This window comes from Trichosurus vulpecula, chromosome 9 (genome assembly GCF_011100635.1).
Source record: "Trichosurus vulpecula isolate mTriVul1 chromosome 9, mTriVul1.pri, whole genome shotgun sequence".
Lineage (NCBI taxonomy): Eukaryota > Metazoa > Chordata > Mammalia > Diprotodontia > Phalangeridae > Trichosurus > Trichosurus vulpecula.
In genome coordinates, this window is record NC_050581.1 from 179,089,764 (window position 1) to 179,111,985 (window position 22,222).

The 22,222-nt window shown below is 40.5% G+C and overlaps 1 protein-coding gene across 1 annotated transcript; it reads right to left on the bottom strand.

Annotated features, from left to right (window-relative positions):
• Window positions 1-5,181: 5,181 nt before the first annotated feature.
• C9H3orf49 (chromosome 9 C3orf49 homolog) lies at window positions 5,182-21,548 on the bottom strand. The gene is made up of 5 exons (XM_036737719.1): window positions 21,424-21,548; window positions 17,959-18,281; window positions 15,836-15,960; window positions 7,293-7,406; window positions 5,182-5,379 (listed from the first exon to the last, which is right to left on the bottom strand). Exons 1-5 carry the CDS (start codon window positions 21,546-21,548, stop codon window positions 5,182-5,184), a joined length of 885 nt encoding a protein of 294 aa, XP_036593614.1.
• Between the last annotated feature and the right edge of the window lie 674 nt (window positions 21,549-22,222).

Sequence of the window (22,222 nt, forward strand, 5' to 3'; positions counted from 1 at the left end):
TCTACATCTGTCTATCATCTATCTATATCTCTATCATCTATTTTTCTATCTATATCTATCTATCTATCTATCTATCTATCTATCTATCTATCTATCATATATCTATCTCTCTATTTCTCCATCTATCTATCTATCCATCACTGATACACTAGAGAGAGCAATTTCAGTTGAATGATTATGGCTGAAGCCAGTTTGCAAGGGGCTGAAAAATGAATGAGAAGAAAGGAAATAGAAACAATGAAAATAGACAGCTTTTACTGGGATTTTTGATAAAAAGAGGAGGGACTGAAGAAATGACAGGGTCAAGTGAGAGTTTTTTAAGCATGGGGAAAAGGTGGATATGTTTGTAGGCAGTAGGAATGGAATGGGTGGAAAGAGAAAGATCAGAGATTTAGAGAGAGGATGATTGTGGGGACAACCTTCTGGCAAAGAAGGGAGGGGTTAGGATGAAGGGTAAATGTACAGGGTCTGGCCTTGGTGAAGAGAAGAGCTATCTCTTTATCAGAGACTGGAATAAAGGATTAGAGGAAGGAGGGATCATGACCTAGGGACCCTTTGGAGAAGGGGGAGGAAAAATAACAGCCATGGGGCTTTGGTTTGGTAAAATATAACCACAAAGTAAGAGAGTTTGCTTAGTGATGGTGGCAGAGGGAGGTTTTGAAAGCTGCAGTGGGGAGCAAGGAGTCTGCCTATGCCTTCTCCAGGACCAGTGTACTGGGGTCATAAGAGAAGGTGCAACCAGTACTGAAAAAAGAGTTGTATTATAGTGAGCTTTTCAGGTCTGGGACCTAATCAACTTTAATAATATTGCTTCTAAAACCTGGAAGTATTCACTTGAATTGACGCTGAGTGAAGTGAGCAGAGCCAGGAGAATACAGTAACAGCCACAGTGTGTGATGACCAACTTTGATAGACTTAGCTCTTCTGAGCTAAAACAATGATCTAAAAAATTCCAAAAGACTCAGGGTGGAAAATGCTATCCACATCCAGAGAAAGAACTATGGAGTCTGAATGCAGATTGAAGCATACTATTTTCTCTTTTTTCTTTCTCACAGCTTTTCCCCTTTGTTTTGATTCTTCTTTCACAACATGACAATGTAGAAATATGTTTAATATGATCATACCTGTATAGCCTCTATCAGATTGCATGCTGTCTTGGGGAGGGAGAGCTAGAGGGGGGGAAATAGAACTCAAAATTTTATAAAAGTAAATGTTGAAAACTGAAAATTAATTAATTAAATTAAAAAATATTGTTTCTATGGGGACATGTCTTTAGTTCCAAGCAACTCATTTAGAAAATTTCCTTCCTTTAAATATTATGTTTTCTTTTTTTGTAGACTTCCTGATGATTTCAAGCTATCCCCTTCCATCTCCTATCTCCCAATTAAACCCTTTCTTGCAACAAAAAAGTACATAGTTAGAAACTTTTGGGACACAGAACCATAAACTGGGTATTACCTGCATATTTGTAGCATTAGAACAAAATTTTATTCTTTCATTTGGAGATTTTGGTCTTCTAGAAATGGAAAGATCCTTGAGGACAAGAGTCAGAATGAACTGATTCGTGAATGTTTGGTGAGTGATTTTTGCCCCTATGAGCAATGCAATGATAACACTCAGCCCAATGGCATTGCCATTTGTGTTTATTGTGTTAGTTTACCTGTGAATAGATTTTTTTTTTATTGTGGAGAATAAACTTTCCAAGTTAGTATAGGATTACTAGTATAAAAAGCATCATTTTTTCCCCCTCTCCATGACAGTAAAATGTTTTCTCCAGGCCTTACCATATATGAATTGCTTTCAGAAAGAGTAGTAGATTTGAAGTCTGAGGACTTGGGTTAAAGCATTGTTTCTGACACTTTTTTGTGATGATGGTGGGCAAGTCATTGACATCTTTGGGCCTTTGTCTCTTCCTATGTAGAAAGAGGGTTTTGGACTAGATGTCCTCCAAGCTACCTTCCAGATCTAAATCTGTGATATCATGAATCATTAATGATTAGATGTGCCATCTGAAATACTTGAACCAAAGAATATACAATGGAAACCTGCTAGTAGGTAGAATTTAAGTTCTAGTTTCTATCTCTAATTTTCTAAATATTTTAGAGCTATTAGACATCCTGATCTAAAAAGGGCTGAGGAAAAAGGGTTCCCATTGGGTTATTGTGCTAAGGGAATTGAGTAAGTTTTCCATATGACAATTTCCTTCTACAATTCTATTATCACTTATTTAACATTCTCTACAAGGCACAAAGCTGGGTGCTGGTACAAAGACTAAAATGAAGCAGCCTTTACCTTCAAAGGCTTGTATACAAAGGGGGTGGGACACAGAAAAATACAAAATATGTACAGAGTAATGCAAAGTGATCTCTAGGTGGGAAGGACACCAACAATTGGAGGAGTCACACCAGGCTTTCTGTATGAGGCGAAAGGAGCTGAGCTTTGAAGAAAGCTACAGCTTCTAAGAGGTGGAGGGGAGGAGAGAGAGGCTTCTGGGCATGGTGGACAGCCCACTGAAAGGCAGGGAGATTGGAGATGGACAAATAGTGAGTGGGCCAGCTGAGCTGGAACGTAGTGTGTGCAGGAGAATGATGTGTCATAAACATGGCTGGGTAGGCCAGAGTCAGATGGTGAAGGACTTTAAATGCCAAAGAGTTTGCCTTTCTTTTCAGAAGCAAGAGGGAGTTACTGGAGGTCCATGAGCAGAAGAGTGATGTGGTCAGCATTTTGTTTTAGAAATAGAAATTTAATAGGTAAGTAGAAAACAAATTGGAGAGAGGAGAGATGCGTGGCTGGGAGATCATTAGGAGGCTATTGAGATAATTCAGAATAGAGGTCATGAGGGGCTGGACTGGAGTGGTGATATGTAAGCGGAGAGAAGGGGACAGATTTGAGTGATATTGTGGAGGTAAGGTAATAATGGTGATGATGATGATAGCTATCATTTATAAGGTAATTTAAGGTTTCCACAGTGCTTTACAAACATCTCATTTTGTTCTCACTACAATCCTAGGAGTTAGGTGCACTTATGATCCCCAATTTACCGATAAAGAAACTGATGAAGACAGTAGTTAAGTGATTTTCCCAGCATCACACAGCTAGTGTCTGAGGCCAGATTTGAACACAGGTTTTTCTGGCTCCAGGCCCAGCACTCCATTCACTACACCATCTAGGGGCCACTGTGGAAATGACAAGACAGCAACTCTGGTTACAAGGAGTGATGGTGAGTGGGGTGGCTCTGAGGTTCCAAAGTCAGGTGACTGGAAGGATGGCGGTGCCCTTGACAGAAATAGGGAACCTTAGAAGAAGGATGCCTGGGGGAGGTCTGAGGAGGGGAAGACAATGAGCTCTGAATTTGACGTGTTGAACTTGAGATGCGTATGAAACATCTGATTGGAGAAGTCCAATAGGTAGTTGGTGGTGTGGGGCCAGACTTCAGGAGAGATACTAGGGCTGGACATAGGGACCTGGAGTCATCTGCATAGAGATGAGAGTCAAATTCACTGGAGCTGAGAAATGAGAGAGAGGGTGGGAAGGGAGAGAGTAATATGGAAGAAGAGAGGAAAGAGAGGGAGAGAGAGAGAGAGAGAGAGAGAGAGAGAGAGGGAGAGAAAGAGAGAGCAGATATATATATATACATATATATATATATGTATATATATATATATATATATATATATATATATATATATAGAGAGAGAGAGAGAGAGAGAGAGAGAGAGAGAGAGAGGAGAGAGGAGAGAGGGGGGATATATATACATATATATGTGTATATATATGTATATATTTATATATATATATATATATATATATATATAGAGAGAGAGAGAGAGAGAGAGAGAGAGAGAGAGAGAGAGGAGAGAGAAGAGGAGAAAGAGAGAGAGAGAGAAAGGAGAGGAGAAAGAGAAAGAGAGAGAGAGAGGAAAGAGGGGATATATATATGTGTGTGTGTATATATATATATATATATATATATATATATATATATAGAGAGAGAGAGAGAGAGAGAGAGAGAGAGAGAGAGAGAGAGAGAGAGATGGAGGGAGGGAGGGAGGGAGAAGGAACAGGGAAGGGTGCAGGACAAAGTCCATTTTGAAATGGCAGGGAGAGGCAGCATGACCTCATGAATAGAGGATTGGCCATTGAGACAGAAGGACTTGGGTTCAAATGCTGCCTCAGAACAAACCAGCTATAGGATCACAGGTAAATCAATTAACCTCTCAATTCTCTAGGAAACTCTCTGAAACTATCAATTACAGGACATCCTCCATATAAATAAGAGTATCCACAAATATATACAAAGTAATTTGTTGATCACTAGTGCTAAAGAGATCCGGAAAGGCTTAATATGCATAGGGGGCAGAACCTAAAGCGGGCCTCTAAAATAACTTGGGACCCCAGGATCATAGATTGTAGAGCTGGAAGGGACCTCAGGGACCATCAAGTTCAAACTCATCATTCTTCAGATGAGGAGACCGGGCACAACAAAATTAAATGACTTGCCCAGAGCCCAAAAGGTAGTAAGTGTCTAAGGCAGAATTTGAATCTAAATCCTTAAGTTTTCTTGACTCAAATTCAATGCCCTGTCCATTATATCCTACTCCCTCTCAGGAGGCAGAGGTAAAGAGGGACAGCATTCCAGGTGTGGGGGTCAGCCTGTGCAAAAGCAAGTAGATCAGAGATAGAATGCTCTACATGGGAACAGCAGTTTGTAGATGTTCAAGGGGCATAGGCGCACTAACGTAGTCCATATGGAAAGAGAGATTGGAACCAAGTTTTGATAGGATTTAAATGCCCACCAGAGGGGTTTGTGCTTGATCCTAGGGGCAATAAGGAACGACAGAAACTTCAGGAGGGGGCTGATGGACATAGTCAGATATGTGCATTAGGAATATAATTTTTTATACTAACTGTGTTGCTGTTTTTCAGTTGTTTCTAACTCTTCATGACCCCATTTGGAGTTTTCTTGGCAAAGATACCAGTGGTTTTGCCATTTCCTTCTCCAGCTCATTTTACAAATGAGGAAACTGAGGCAAACAGGTTGAAGTGACTTGCCCAGAGTCACACATCTAGTAAGTGTCTGAGGCCAGATTTGAACTCAGGAAGATGAGTCTTCCCTGACTCCAGGCCTGGTGCTCTGTGCACTATGGCGCCATCTAGCTGCCCATATTACCTGTGGTAGACTCAATAGCAGCAGCAAGTACATGGAAAACACACATTTTTCCATTTATATTTCCTCATGGTTCTCTTGGAGACCCTTTGGAACTGCTTGGATGACTGAAGAATCTCATCCCCGAGAAATTCACACTGTTGGAGTTCTGCGTGTCTTTGGGCCAGGAGTTTCATAGATTTTTCTGCCACCGATTCTATGAGGTCATCCACCTAAGCGGACAGATACAAAGAAATAAGACGGTAGACTGGAATGCGTTGTGGACGTGGAAGGGGAAGATGCTTTTGGAGAAACAAGAGCCAATAAGTTTGGCAAGCATTTTCAAATCCCGGAGTATTCATCTAATTTGAGTACTGGCCATCATTTGAGACCTTGAGATATTTGCCTTCCTGTGACAAAGAGTCTCCTTTTTTCTTAAAAAAAAAAAAAAAGCCCCTGTGCCTGTGTTTATTTTTAATGGAATTCACTCAATCCTCAAACCTGTTGTATTGGACCTGCTTGTTTCAGATGCCATGCCATTCAGGTGGTCCTTATGTCTGTGCCTCCTTAATCAATCTAATCCCATATCTGCATTTTCATTTTCAAATGCTCAATTAGGAACATTAGAAAAAGTCTAGGTGCTTAAGTTTCTAATAATCGAGGCGTAAGTTTTTAATACCAGTATCTTACTGATGCCGTCGTAAGACTGTGAGCTATAGTCTCCAAAGAATTGAAAAGAAGTATCTCCATTCAAAGGACCATGAAGAGACATACGGTGGATGTGAGTAGGCCGAAATACATTGAAATAATGATAATAGTAGTAACAGCTAGCATCTGCATAGTGTTTTCTGATTTGCAAAGTGCCTTACATATACCCATTTGATTCTCACAACCATCCTGTGAGGTAGGTGCTATTAAAATCCCCATTTTACAGATGATAAAACTGAGGCTGAGAGAAGTTCAGTGACTTGCCCAGGGTCACACAGCTAGTACGGTTTTGAGGCAGGACTTGAACTCATGTCTTCCATACTCCAAATCTTCAGAGAAATGTATGAATAGAAGAGAAAATGAGTGGAACACATGTCAATTGCAAAAGATACCATATGGGCAGCCCTGGGCGACTTTTTCGATTCCCATTATTGGAAGGATCTGCATGATACCCACATCGATGAGACTGCAGACCCATTGGAGTATTTGGATATTAGAAGCTCAGCATCTACCAACTATCAACATACAAACAACTAAATGTGCTTAGTAAAGATTCCAGTTTAAATTAATTCATTTCAGCGCACGACCTCTTGTGATACTTTTCCCCCCAGTCAGAGCCCTCTAAGTCTCTCTCAGGATTCTTGGTCCATTCTTTCCCATTGCTTCTGCTCTTTGGAAATCCTATTTTCATTCAAGAGTCATTTTAATCGCCGCCTCCTAAATGAGGCCTCCTTCGATTCCCACTGGCTTCTAGTGTCCTCCCCTCCTCTCCAGAGACATTGCAGAGGGCAGTGGTATAGTAACTAGCGCTGTGGTCCTGAGATCAGAAAGACCTGGATTTGAATCCTACTCCTGACACTTACTAGCTGAATGACCTTTGGAGTGACTTAATCTTTCTGGACATCAGTTTTTTCACCTGATAATTAAAGAGGTGAACTTGATGAATTCTAGGGTCCTTACCAATTCAAAAATCTATGTTTCTCTTTTGTATACACTCATACATGTACATGTTAGCCTCCTGATAAAATAGAAGTGTGCTGAAGGCAGGGATTATTTCACTTTTGTATTCCTAGAGCCTAGCAGAGTGCCTGCTGCATGAGTCACTTCATAAATGCTTATGGCTTTTTGCTTGCTTGATTCTCATTCATTTTTCTTTATTTGATGTTAGAAAGTATATAATAGAGTCTTCTGGTTCTATTTTTCCTCATCCCCCAACACATACACTTTGCATAATTTTATAAATGTCTTTCCAGGCTTCTCTACATTTTTCACATTAATCCATCTTGATAGCATTCTAATTAATATTAATATACAAAAATTTCTTTAAACACTCCCCTTTTGTTGGATATCTGTCATATCCATATTTTTTTAGACTTCACACACCATTTGCTTCCATCACCTAAAATACAGAAGCAAAGCAAAAAGCATAGTCTGCTACCTGCATCTGAAGTTTTCCTACTGTCAAATCAGAGGCACAAAGGATGTTTTCCATGTTAGCTTTCTTTTTTCTAAGCACTGGGAAGCGTCGTCTCTTCTTTGATAAATATGAGACCTGGTGAAAGAATTGAAAAACCGATGAGGCAGAGAGAACTACCAGGAACCCTCCATTAATGTTTAAATATGAATTTTCCAAAGAACAATAACTCATAAAATGTATTTGCTTGTAAACTATGAACATTTGCCAGGTGAAAATATTTGGCTGACAGCTGTACATAGGCATATTATTCTCCATGCCTTGTGGATGTGCTTTGTGCAAAGAGCTTTCTTTGAAGAGATCTGTAGGAGGCAGAGAAACGAGAGGGCCTGGCTCAGAAAGAATCTACAGCATCGAGAGAAAACAGGTCAAACATAAGTAGAAAAGGGAAAATTGCCTCTGGAACCACTGAGCGCAGTAAGCGATCTGAGCTTCCATGGACCAGTGCCTCCTAAAGCTCATTATTACTGGATCAAGCCATTAATTTGGGCACACCGTTCGGCACATTCCTTTATTCTGGTGGCTGAAGAGTCTGGGAACATGAAAAGAAAGCCCTGGGCTTTTTCTCCCCATGCATCGTACTTCCTTCCCCACACCCTGGCTTGCTAGTTAAAGTACTTGCCCTATGAGATTGCTATGGGAAATCATTCCAAGGTCGTGGCTCCTGGCTAATGAGCTCTGGTTTAATTTTCTCTTCACTGTTCCTTCCTTATGCACTGAATAATCAGATTGCACACGTTTGTGTAAGTCCTGTACAAAGTTGGTGGTCCCCGTCTACTCCCCATGCCACTCTCATGGGCTTGGCTGAATGTGCTTACAAATGGGGTCGGAGCAAATGTAGCAGAGAAAGCAAAATTTCAAACCTAAGCACAAGAGCCCTCTGATCATGGAAACCTATGGAGACCGACTTGCTTCATGGACAGTCTACACACAGAGCAAAGTAGAAAATGGAAGTGATTACCACATCTGGATAATTCAAGAGAAATCCCACTAACCTCAAATATCCAGATGAGCAAGGCATAACTGATTTGGGCTGTGGAATTATCCAGAAAATTGCCCCAGTTCTCCACTCCAATTCACATATACTTAGAAACCCATAGAGTTCCACAGTAGGAAATCTTCTATATGCAAATACAGGAAGGAACTGTGATTTCCTCAGCACAGGGGAGTCTCGGCCCTAAAACTCACTACTAACACATGAAAATCTTTCTATGACAGTAGTTGAATACTAGGGGGTTTCTGGAGGGACCCAGAGGTTATGTGACTCATCCAGGGTCACACAGCATGTAGGTCCATTTCTTCTCCACCTCCTCAAGGTGCCTCCACCTGGATTCTGTTTTCTTGATTGTGTCTCTAGCTGAGACCACCATTTCATGAGCACTCCCAGCATATTTCAGTCTCCCCTGACCCTCCCTTCCCAGCTCCTTTCTATGTTTTGTGTTTCCCTATTAGAATGCAAGATCCTTGAGAGTGGAAACTGCCATGTTGGTTTGCTTGCATTTATATCTGCAGTGCTTAACATAGTAAGCATCTAATAAATCTGTATCAACTTTTCTATCAATCTATCCATCCATCCATCCATCTATCTGTCTGTCTGTCTGTCTGTCTGTCTATCTTCCATCCATCTACCTACTACCTACCTACCTACCTATCAACTTGCCTCTCCTCTATCTACCTATCATGGGACTTGAACCTAGGGCTCCTTGATTCCAATCACACTATTCTACCCACTATCCTCAGCTGCTTCTGTGAAATCACAGAGCCACAGAATTAGTGGAGTTGGAAGGAACCTCAGAGAACATCTTGTCTAAGCCACACTTGAACTAGAATCCCTCTGACACAATCCTGGCCAATGAGCAATTTTGTCTTGACAACCTCCACTAGGGGAAGGGAGGGAGCTATGCTCCCCTAGTGTGGCCCCTTCTGCTTTGGGGTGGCTCCGATAGGAAATTTGTCTTCACTTCAAGCCTAAATTTGCCTCTGTGTAACTTTCTACATTGTTCTTAGCTTTGCCTTCTTGGAACCAGTAAGAAAAAAAAAATCTAATCTCTGTTTCATGTGACAGACCTTCACATCTTGAAGGCAGCAATCATGTCTCTCTCCCTGCCCCCACCCCACCCCCAGGCTTCTCATCTTCAAATTAAAGATCTCTTAGGTCCTTTACCCTACCCTTTACTATATCTATTTTCAAACATGCATGACACACAGCATCTGAGCCATCATGGCTTAACATGACCAGTTGTCCTCCTTTGATGTTAGTTTCTCCTAAAAGTTAGATAGAAGTATATTCTCGGTTGAGGTCAACCTTCATTTTCAAAGAGGGCCAATGATATCATGGGGTGAATTGGATTTAAGTGAGTCAGAGTTGCACAAAGTCATCATCCTCACTCTCTCTTCCCAGAGTCATCCAAATCCGATGGCAAGACAGAAGTCAGTATGATTGACAATGGCCCAGGATGCAGTGGATGACCTTGGCATCTTCAATGTCTGATCAAATTCTAAGCACTCCACAATGCCTGCTTCCTCTGCTTTCATGGCCCTTGGAACAAATTGTTTTCATCTGCCCATTCCTCTGGTGGTGGGGGGACATCTTCATATGCTTGGGGTAGACATTCTTTTAAGTCACCAATGGGTTTAAGGCCTGTCAGTTATCTTCAACCTGGTTTAGTCCACTAGATGAGGTTGTAGCTACTGTATGTGCTATAGCTCCTTGGAACCACAGGTGTGGGTTGGGTGACAGGTAAACACCAAAGGTGGATGCAACCCTGAAAAAGGTCAGCAAGCTCTCACACCAGAGGTGCTAGTCTTCCTTGAACACTCCATTCACCCCAAATGAGTAAGATTATTTAGTTTCTACTTGAGTTTGCACTTGGGGGTGGTATGGTTAGACCTATGAAGTCCTATGAAAGAGAACTGGGAGATAGAGTTACTAGACTCAAAGTGAATCAACAGTTTGGCATAGTAGACAAAAAAAGCAAATGCTATCTTTGGCTTTATTTGGCATTTGAGATAGAATGATCTTTTGGTATTAAAGAAACTCCTAAAACGGCACATTAGATTGCTCCAAATCCAAAAGGCCTTTGAAAGCAATTTTATTCTAAGGTCACTGATTAATTTCTGGTTTTTATTGAAGAGGGTCTTGGGAGAAGGGTATGGAGAAGATATGAGAACATGAGATGAATAAAAGGAAAAAGAGTTTTGTGTAAGTGGTTTGGAGAAATTTGGTCTTGTGAAGGAGACCAGAGATTAAATCTGAAGAGGAGACATTTGGAGAAGTCTGGGACAAGCTGAAAGGAGAGGAATCTCAGGCCCAGATACTCATCTCAATTTTATTTCTGAGGTGAAAGAGGACCTGAATCAAGAATAATTAGGGATGATATAAAAGTACTAAAGAAGTCAAAGACTCGAGGGTAAGGGAGAAAGTAAGTTGCAAGACAAGCAAAGTAAGTAAGAAAAAGTAAGTGAAACAATTATAGGGCAAAGCAAGTTGGTAGATTAAATTGGTGGGCGGGGCAAACTGGTGAAATGGACAGGAGGCTGGAAGAAGACTGAAGGGAAGGTGAGTAAAGCTGAGGCTGTGAGACTAAAGAAAGGAAAGCGTTATGTTAGTTATATAGTATTAGTTATCAGAAAACATTAATTGGCCATTAAAGTTTTAACTAAGTGCTTGTGGTTGCACAATAAATATAAAAGTAGCATTATAATATACTTACTAATATTAAATTAACAAGTATATCTTTTTAAAAACAAGATGAAAAAATCTCAACCAGTATGGAAAAGAGGAGGAAATTTTACTATGATTTGCCTCCAACTGTGATTTTTGTATTTCTGCTGCAGACAAGTGACTGTCATCAGTGTTGCAAGTATAGGTTAATCTCCCAACTAGAGGGAAGATGGAGACTTGAATGCTTCTCCACACTCCAAGATGTTAGGGAGAATAAAGTGTTCCTTGAGGAAACAAAAGCAAGGCTTCACCTTGGAAAAAATGGTGAGGGGAGGAATAGAAGTCATCTGAAGGGACTGGAGTGGAAGTGAGTGCAAGAGCATGACACACAGAAAAGAAGGAGGAAGGAAAGGACAGCAGTGCCGTGATGAGAATTTAAAGGCAGATTCCCTTCCTCAAGAGAAGGTGGTCAGATGCTCTGAGCAGGAAGAAACTACCTGTGCTTCAGAGAAATATCTAGTAGAACCCCAGAAGTGTATCATGTGAGATATCATTCAGGAAGTGCCAGGGGAAGGATACAAGAAGAAGAGAAGTTGGTGATTGCCTGCTCTGGCAGCTATTGGTTGGTCTGAGGAACCACAGCTGAAATGTTTCCCTGGGGCATGTATCTAAAGCATAATGGAGAACATCTCGAGACTTATCCAGACCAATACAATCACTCACAATTGAGGACTGTGGACACATATGGTGCAGCCAGAAGGAAACTAAAAAAGTATTGCCCAAGCTTAAGAAGTCTTGGGTAAGAAACTGAAGACCACAGGGGAATAGGTTGCGATTTCCTCACTGTTGTCCATTAAAGAAAAGGGATGTAGGAAGCAAAAATAAATTTTGTAACTAAACAGCTGGATAAGATAATGAAGTATCTGGAAAAGGGATTTGAGCTTCTGGACCATGGCTTAAAGATTAGGCCAGATTCCTGATCAAGTGCAGAGAGCAGCTAACAAGGAAAGACTCGTAAGGACGTATTTGCGTATAAGATATACAGGCATGGGGTATAGAAATCTATCTGACCATACAAGAAAGTAAGGGGGGAGAGAATAAGAGGGGGAGTGGGGTGATAGAAGGGAGGGCAGACTGGGAAAAGGGGCAATCAGAATACATGCCATCTTGGGGTGGAGGGGAGGGTAGAAATGGGGAGAAAATTTGTAACTCAAAATCTTGTGGAAATGAATATTGAAAACTAAAAATAAATAAGTTAATAAAATTTTTAAAAAGAATGTAATTGCCTGGTGTTTTCCAAATCTGATTAGAAAGGCTTTAAAAGAAAAAGGATGGGAGAAGGAGAAGGCTCCTTGTGTATATCCTCCAAGCTAAACTACCATAAGAGTAGCTACAATGAAGGAAGGAAGCAGTAGTTGTTGATGTGTGAATGGACAAAATCCAATAAGGGTGAACATTGCAACACCCATGCCCTCAAATGGCCATACATAAATACCCAAAGCTTGGACAACAAACAGGATGACCCAGAGGTGCTAAGGCAAGTGGGCAAATTTGACCTCTCAGGTAGTTTTTATCACGAATGAACTGTGACTCTGGATGGGTATACTTTAGGGTAGTAGGTCTCAACCTTTTTGGTCTCAAGACCCCTCTAAACCCTTCAAAATTATTGAGGACCCCAAAAAGCTTTGGTTTATGCAGGTTCTATCTATTGATAGTTATCATATTAGAAGTGAAAGGTAATACATTTTAAAGAAATTTATTCATTTAAAATGCCAGTAAAAAAAAACATTTTGTCTTAACAGAAATAATGTATTTTCTATGAAAAAAATCTGTATTTTCCCAAAGAAAAAAGTGTCGAGAATGGCATTATTTCACATATTTTTGCAAATTTCTTTAATGTCTGACTCCATAGAAGACAGTTGGATTCTCATGTCTGATTCTGCATTCAGTCTGCTTTGATAGGTTGTTTTGATTGAAGTATATGAAGAACACTTGACTTCACACAGATATGTAAGTGGAAAAGGGAGGAGTAGTTTAACGGGCAAATAACGTCTCAGTATTCTTATGAAAATAGTTTTGACCTCACGGAGGAAGGACAGGAAACAGGTATTTATTATGCAACTACAATGCACTAGGCACTCTGCTAAGCTAAGTGCTTTGCAAATATTTATCTCATTTGATCTTCATTACAACCATGACAGGGGTGGGGTTGGGGTGGCGAGGTAAGTGACTAACACAGCTAGTAATTAAGCATTTGAGGCCACATTTGAACTCAAGTCCTCCTGATTCCAGGCCCAGGGCTCTATCCACTGTGCCACCTAGCTACCTCTAATCCAAGAAAGTAGATAGATTTAGCCTGGAGAAGATAAGTCAGTAGGGACATGATAGAAGAGGACTCGCAGTGGGGATATGAGTACTATGTGAAATATTTGAAGGGCTGTAATGTGAGAAGGGATTAAATTTGTCCTATTTTATTAGATTTGTTCTATTCTTAAATGGCAGAACCAGGAATAATGGGTGGAACTTATAAAAAACAAATTTAGACCTGACATCAGGAAAAACATTCCCAACAACTAGAGTTTTCCGAAAGGATAATAATCTGCCTCTGTAGGTAAGAGTTTCTCCTTCCTTCAAAGCCAAGGGGGGAGATAGAAAACCATGTGTCAAGTGGAATATAATGAGGATTCATTTCATTAATGAGCTGGAACATATAGCTACTGAAGGCTCTTCCAGCTCTTAAATTCTGTGATGTAGGTGCATATTATACCTCCAGATTCTTTGAGAGAAGGTACAAAGACAGAAAGGATAAAGAATTAAAATGGATTGGGGAAAAAAGCTCAAGGAGAAAGAAATGGAGAAGATAGTTGGCAAGGCTAGGTAAAGAAGTAAAGGTAAATAAAAAAAGAAGTGAAAAAATGGAGTTTAAAACAGATTGGTAGATTGATGATTGTTAAAGTGGATAGAAAGTTAGAGGGAAGGGAAGTGAAGTATCCTTGTAGAGTTTTCCTTGAGACTAATGTTAGAAAGTTAAGTGGGGACATCAAATCACTGAGGTGATAATTACCTGTAGAAATTACTGAAAGAACCTGAGATAAAGCGTAAACAGCTACAAGTAGTTTAAAAAAAAAGGCTGAAAATCAAAGTCTCTATGGAGAGCAGGAAGAATTTTGCAGTGACTCACACTGAATGAGCAGTGTTTATATTTGTGACACAGTCAAGTGTCTGTTATTTGTATTCTAATTGTAGATTAAATTCCCTCCTGGAAGAGGTAAAGGGACTCCACACTCTATACATATTGAGAGGACTTTGAAGTGGGGATTAAATGAAAAAAAAAACAAAACAAAAAACAAAAGGGATCTGGGGCAAATAAGAAGAAATTTGACCCTTGTCAGGAGTTTAGTGAGTGGAAGAATGATCCACAGAGGAGAAAAGTTAAACTTAGGACTTAAAAACAGATTTGAGATTCTCCTTGAAGAGAAGGCAATTGGATGCTTTGAGGAAGCAAAAGATGATTGTGCTCCAAAGAATGATAGAGTTGAGCCATAGAGTGTTCCAAATGAGAGGCCATCCAGTGAGGATCAAAGAAGTGAATGAAGTGAAGAATAGTGATTGTCAATGACTTTCTCACACAGGGGACAAAGTCACCCTGATAACAACAATGGACATTTCTGCTCTTTGTTGGGGGCATGTATCCAAATGTAACCGGGGAACTTGCAAGGCTTATCAAAATGGATGGTTACCATCAATTTCTGGTGATTCATGTGGTCACAAATGATAGAAAGAACATTAAAAATATTGCCAAATTTGCCAATTGTGCAAGCCACTGAAGAGTTCAAGGGGAGTGATGTTTTTTTCCCTCACTGTTGCCCTTTGAAGGCAAAAAATGCAAAGGAGAAACACTCATTTGAGAATGGAATAGCTAACTAAGAAGTTGCTTCCTGAGGATGAATATTTAGGCTTTCAGACCATGGTTAAAACACAAACATCATAGATTCCTGGTCAAGGACAGAGTATTCCTAACAGAGGCTGGTATGAAAATATCTTCTGGTTGTTCAAGAAATCAAATGAAAAAGCTTTAAATGAAAAAAGATGAGTGAGGGGAAAAACTTTCCATGTGGATCCTAGCATAGCTACCATGAAAGAAGAATCAAAATTGAGCCACTCAAATTCCCTGAAGAAACAAAAATCTAAGAAAAGAGCCAGAACTAAAACCCGTGGCCTCAAATGTCTATACACAGATCCCCAAAATGTAGGCAACAACAAGCTGGCACAGAGCCATGATAAAATAGTGATGAGACTTCATTATCCAGACATCTTCTCGAGCTCCCTGACAAAGGTCAATCACTTCTTGACTTACTTTAATGACAATGTCATTCTTCGAAATGGTAGAGAAACCAACAAAAGGATATTCTATTCTGGATCTGTTTTGCACTAGCAGACAGGAACTTGTTAGGGTAGAAATGTTGGAAGGGAAGTTTGAGGGCAAGTGAGCACTCCCTTCGAGAGTTTAGCCTGGAAAAGAGAAGATGCAAAAGAGCGACAAAGGATTCACCTTGTTTTATTTGGTTCTAGAGGACAGAATCAGGAGAAATGGGCAAGAAGTTCAAAGAGGCAAATGTAGGTTTGGTTTCCTGATAAATGTCCCGATGAGCAGAGCTGCCACAAAGCTGTGGGTTCTTCCTATTAGAGTTTTTCAAGCAGAGACTGTCTGACCCCTTTTCTGGTGTGTTGGGATGGGGATTCATTTTTGGATGTGAGTTGGTCTAGAGTCTAGACAACTCAAGATGGCCTCTGTTGTTCCCTCCAACTCTAACTTCTGTCTGTGATCATGGAATCATTTTACCTTTTGAAGTCCAGAAGGTAGGGAGGTCACAGAGAGCCGCCTTGTTGTCCTTCTGGCTCGAACAAAGGTGTTTCCTCCAGTAATCTCTTCAGTTTCTGCTTCTACAACATCCAGTTGGATAGTTGCTTTAAGAAAGAGAGGAAAAAGTGGGTGAGAATCATAAATACGAATGTTTTGTTCGCAGCAGACATTTTTGTTCATTCACTAATATATCCAGAAGTCATAGTCTAGTGAGAAGAGTACTGGATTTGAAGCCAGAGAACCAGAGTTCAGATTGTGACTATCACCGACTTGCTGTGTGATCTTAGACAAGTCACTTAGCTTCAGTGGGCCTCAGTTTCCTCTCTGTAAAACAAAGGGCTTAGATTAGATAATATCTCATGTCTCTTCCTATGATCCTATATGAATCTCTAGTTTCATTGATGTGGGCAATTCCTTTGTCAGTGAAAATTATAACCCCTCCACACCTTAATAGATAGCCTTTATGAGTTGCTGTGAACAAAAAAATTCATCACTGAGCGGCCAAACTTCATGTGATGAGCCACTCTAAATTGAGCAAGACCGGCCCTTTCATGATAAGTCAAGATAGTTCATTACCAGGCCTGTGCTCAAAAGCTTTTCTGCCTTAAAACAAACAAACAAACAAACAAGCAAACAAACAAAAACCATGACTACCCTTTCACCCTAGAGAGGTGTTAGAATAGGACTTGAGAGAGAAGTTTAAGAAGTCCTATCGCTGGAAAAAACCACCTCAGAAGTCATTAATGATGACCCTTTTGGTGGAGGTAGATTTTCCTGCATCAGCCTTTTCTTCTCTCCTATGACCCTATTTTTGTCACCAAAGCCTCTGTGGAAACCAATTCGCAATGGAGTAGAGTTGTCTCTTCGAGATACGACTTTGAAGCCTGATCCTGGACCCTGTAACTGAAGATGAAGGAAAGGTTATAGCTCACCTTACAGGGAGGGCAAGAATATGTCATGAGGGTTTCTAGTTGATTGAGATGGATTTTAGGCAGTAAATTGTTATTGATGCAGTAGGGAGAATGCTTTCAATATTACTCACTGGCTAAGAACAAGAAATTAAAGCTAGTCAGGAATCTGGAAGTCAGAGAAGAAATCAGCTCTCCCTTTGTTGCTGACCTCTCACCTTCCCCCTGTTCCCTATGTCTAGGTAAGTCGGATTAATAGTGTGTTTTCTTTGTTGTTGTTTTTGCAATAGAAATGTACAGGTTGATCCATGCCAGGTTATTACAAGATGCTTGGATGCCTGTGTTAGTGACTGCTTTTTTTCCGGTAGAGTGGGTTTGTTTGAAAAAGTAATCAGTCAACTGAAAAACACCAGATTTATTTATAAAACACAAACACATATAGACCGATACTGACACAGACATAGACAGTCAGACAGACAAATAGACAGACAGACATGGTTTCTAATTTACTTGGTGAGGACTCCCTGCACTTGCCAAGATACTACAGGGTGTTCCTAAAGTCTGGACACATAGGCAAAAATGCATATTTTCAAGAAATGAAATGAATGAAATTTTCAACAATATTTTATTTAATTGGAATATTAACAAATAACATCTTCAATATGATTTCCATCATTTGCGATGCAAGGGTTGATGCACTTTGCAAGATTCATGTGAACTCGATACAATAACTCCACTTTGCCTATGTGTCCAGACTTTAGGGACACCCTGTATAAGGGATTTCCTTCCTTTCTTCCCTTCATCTTTCCCTTCCTCTCTCCTTTTCTTCTTCTCTCCTTCCCTCCCTCCCTCCCTCCCTCTCTCCCTTTCTCTCTTCTTTCCTTCCTTCCTTCCTTTCTTCCTTCCTTCCTTCTTTCCTTCCTTCCTTCCTTCCTTCCTTCCTTCCTTCCTTCCTTCCTTCCTTCCAGAGACATCAGGGGTCAGCTAAGTCAGCCCCTTCCTTTTACAGATGTGGGAACTGAGATCCAGTGAGGGAAAGAGACTTGTCCAAAATTGTGTTGGTAGCAAGCTAGCAGAGCAGGGACCTTAATCCTCTAATTCCAAACCCACCATTCTTTGCACTTCATTTCCTTGCCCCACCTCCCTCCCCTTCCCTGGCCTCCCCCCCATACAAATGTCCTTTCCATTAGTTACCATTTTGTGAAAGCTTTCTTATTTGGGGCTTGGCAAATAATCTATGAGACCGCGGCTCCTTGGCGATTCTAGGAAGGAGACTCTGAGTGTTTGAAAAGAGAGCTTCCTTGTGGTTTGAGGGGCCGCTCTTATGGGACCTTGCTACTTTGATTCTGTAGTGCTCAGGCAGCGTTCTCCTGAAAGCAGTCTTTATTTTCTTCATAAAATTCTTCTTCTTATTTTCTGGACTTTGTTGTGATTCCAGGTCGCTTCCACTGGAAGATTCCTCTTTGGGGACCAGTACATTTTGTTTAACTAAGTTGGTAGACACAGCTCTATGCCACCTTAGCAAAGAGAGGGGAACTGTAATTAAAGTCCTTTAAGTAAATAAAATTTGAAAAATCATGAAAACAAACTTTCAGGGGTTGACCAGTACCACACAAATGGCCCACTGAACTAACACAGCAGGGAAAAAAAGGTCAATTTAATCAGTCACTTGGACTTTTGTGGATAACCAGGTGATTGATTGGCTTTTTTGTTTTTTAAGCAACTGTTTGGTATTATATAGACACAGGCATATGTGGTCAGTCACAGGCGTGGCCACCATCCAGGTATGGCCTACAGGACTCAGAAAAGTAGAATTTCAGAACGGCAAAGAATTGCAAAGAGCTTTACATAAGTTAGCCCATTTGATCCTAGAAAGGCTTGAAGGAAGCATCTGGGCCAGCACCTTCATGTGCCTGAGGAGGAAACGGGTTCCCTGGGGTGGAGTGATTTGCCTAATGCCTCCTACATGCTTAGTGATAATATTTCTTAGAATACTTTTTTATGGATATATTTTAAAATATCACTTAAATTTCTTTCCCTTCCCTCAACTTAGGAGGAGGAGCAGCAGTCAGTGATAATGGGGGGGAAAGGGAAGGAATAAGCACTTACAGAGTGTTTACTATGTGGCAGGCACTGTATTAAGTGCTTTACGAATATTAATCTACAAATATTGTATAGTAGTAGCAGTAGTAACATATAACACTTTCAAGTTTGCAAAACACTTTATGTATCATTTATTCATTCATTCATTCAGTAAGCATTTATTGAGCGCTTACCACATATCGGGGGAATACAGAGATAAAAAACACAGTCTCTGCCCTCAGGAGCTTACATTCTATTAGTAGGAAAAACCATGTGACACATTTGTGATACACCCACAGATAGAGAAATATAATCCATGTCTCGTAGTATGTCTTTGACCTGCCAAGGTCTCTGTAATCAAAGATGACACATTTGAAAAATTAGCCTTCAAACCCAACTTTTTCTACTTCTAATCTCCGCAATGAGGCCAGAGACTTGGAGGTTTAGAGGTTAAGCAGGCCCAAGACGAGGACAAAATCATGGTAGTAGGGTTGGGGTGGGAGCCTCATCTTACACGGATTCTGCCGATTCAGCAAAGAATAATTAGGGTCATCATCATGGCATAGAGTGCTGATTTGGAGCCAGGATAACTAGGGCTCAGATTCTGCCTTACACACAAGTACTAGCTACCTGACTGACCTGCTGCAAGTCACTTATTCTGTAGTGTCTCTGAGCCTCGGTTTCTTATCGGTCAAGTGGGATGGTTGAACTCAGGGACCTTTAGGTTTCCTTCTCGATCTAAATATATTACCCATTTCAGCTAGGTAAAAATAAAGCAGTTTAGAGGGCAGAGTGAAGAGAGAGCTTGACTTGGGGTGTGGAAGACTTCAGTTCAAATCTTGCCTCAGACACTTACTGCCTGGGTGACCCTGGCACATTGTCGTTTGATATCTCCCAGCCTCAATTTCTTCACCTGTAAAATGAGGATAATGATACCACCTATTGTTTTGAGTATCAAAACTGCTTTGCAAACCTTAAAGCATGATGTAAATGCTAGCTATCATTATTTCAGCTAAATCTTTATATTTGAACTCAATTGCTCATGAGTTTTAGAGCTGCATAGAGAAAGTACAAATGGGTTTTGAGAGCAGGAGACAGCTTCTGCCAGGTGCCTCCTTTTATCTTTCTAGAGGCCTAACAGACAGTCCCTGTGTTGTAAGGGTGGCCCGGGGAATAGAGGACTGCATCCTTCACTGGCAACCTCTGGGTTTTTCAGTTCACAAAGGGAAAGGGGACCTTTTCTGAAATTTTTGCTTGAAGACCCAAGAAAAAAAATTGGTGTCATCACTCTCCAAAAGCAATTTTAATGGTACTATTCTTAAATTTGCATTTCCTATTTTAATATCTTGCCCAGTAGTTAGCTGATTTTATTTGCGATAATATTTGTCCCAAAGAGCACATTGCTATTTCTTAGCAAAGCAATGAAAACTCTAAAATATTTATGGACAAACCCACATAAAAGTTAATTGTTGCTTCCTTTAGTGCCCCAGTCCTCATGAAAAGATCTTACTTGTCTGAAATCTCCCTCATGAAGGTTGCTAAGAGGGTCAAGGAGCAGCCTCTAGAGATGAGAAGACAGCAGGTTGTTTAGCATAACCAGGATGACTTTTCAAATTCAAATACAATATTTGGGGAGAACCTTGAAAGTGTTACATGTATTATTTCAGGGGAGAAATCCTATTTGATATTCTCATTGGCCACTGATGATGCTCTCATCTGCCTTCCATGGCTTGGGACTGGGCAAGATATGTCAATTACAAGATGGAGTTTTAAAATGTTACATAGAGAGACAGTGCGAGATGAGATCAGACATGCACACACACACATACACACACACACACACACACACACACACACACACACACCCCCCTAAACTTTTCAGAGAAACTGATCAAAAAGCATTTGGTGTCACATTGAATGGTGACTAATGAATGGTGAGTTGCTGAAATGGTAAAAGTCTTTGACTCAGAATCTTGTGGATTACATATCATCTCAATGCCAATGTTTTTCCTTCATTCCCAATCATAGAATGAAAACCAGAGTTTAGGGAGGAAATGATGGGATTTTCCTGAGACTGTATTTTAGATACAGATAGTTATACATTCATAGGACGGGAACTCGGAGATCATCTGGCCCAAACCTGTCATATCTGGAAACAGTGGTCTGGAACAGGGAGGTATCAGAAGCAGGATTTCACTCCTAAGTTAGGGTTGTTTCCACTGCCTTGCTCCCTCTCCTTCTTTTTCTCTCTTTCCTTCTCCCTCTCCTTTCTCCTCCCCCTCTCCCCCCCCAATTCTTTGTCTCTGTCTCTTTCTTTCTCTCCTTGTTGCATCCCTACAGGGCATACACATATGGATGGAATCACAGATCCATTGGATCTTTGGGGTAGGGCTCTATACTTCCTGAAACATCAAATAGCATACATCTCTCTTCCTCATTGTTAAAGTGTTAACATGTCATAAGAATAAGTTATGACTCTTTCAACAAGTATGATTCATAATCTCTACCACATAATGAAAGGGTCAAGAAAACATACTCATTTGTTAGTTTTAAGAGAAAGGGACTCTGGTTACTCACCTTTCAATTCCTTTTCTTTTGAGGGGCTCATGTTTTCTTTTGGTTGGTGGAAAACTCCTAGGCTGCCGCCCTTTTCCATAAGCAGTCTTAAAAGATTCAGAAAAGTGCCTTGGAAATGGATACATTGCTACTGAAATTACTCCATTTCGAGGTACACTAGCTTTCTGAGACTGGTGTATTTATACACTTTTCAGCAGAGGGACAGAGAGGCTCATTTCATCTCCTGGCTGGTCTTTGTCCAAACAGCCTTTAGGAATTTCATAGACTCTCCTCTGGTTACCTTGCAAGTGTTACATGCATTATTTCTAGGGAGGGACAGTATTTAGCATTCCTGGTGGCTGCTGCTGATGCACTTGTCAGAGACATGGGACATTCCTTGGTCCCTTTCTAAACATGTGTGGTAAATTTTTCCACAAATGATGAGGGTAGAAAAATGTTGACCTCTGTGTCATGATTTTCAAATTATTTCCATTTTAATTTCTTACTGTTCTAACCAGAATAATAATGTGCATATTTGAGTTCTTGGAGGAAAATGAACTATAAATTTCAGTGTAGGGAGTTAGGGAGGTTTTTCTGTTGGCTAAAATATAGCTAAAATACACAGTTTTGCTGCTGATGGAAATCCATAGTAAAGAAAGGAATATGAGTTTGGCAGGTAGAGAACAACGACCTTACAGTTTCATGATGGCACGCATACAATAAAGTATGGATTCTCTGCCACTTATGCTAATTTTGGCCTAACACTTAACACCAAGGAAGCAGAGGTTCTCCACTAGTCAGTTTGGCATCATCCATATGT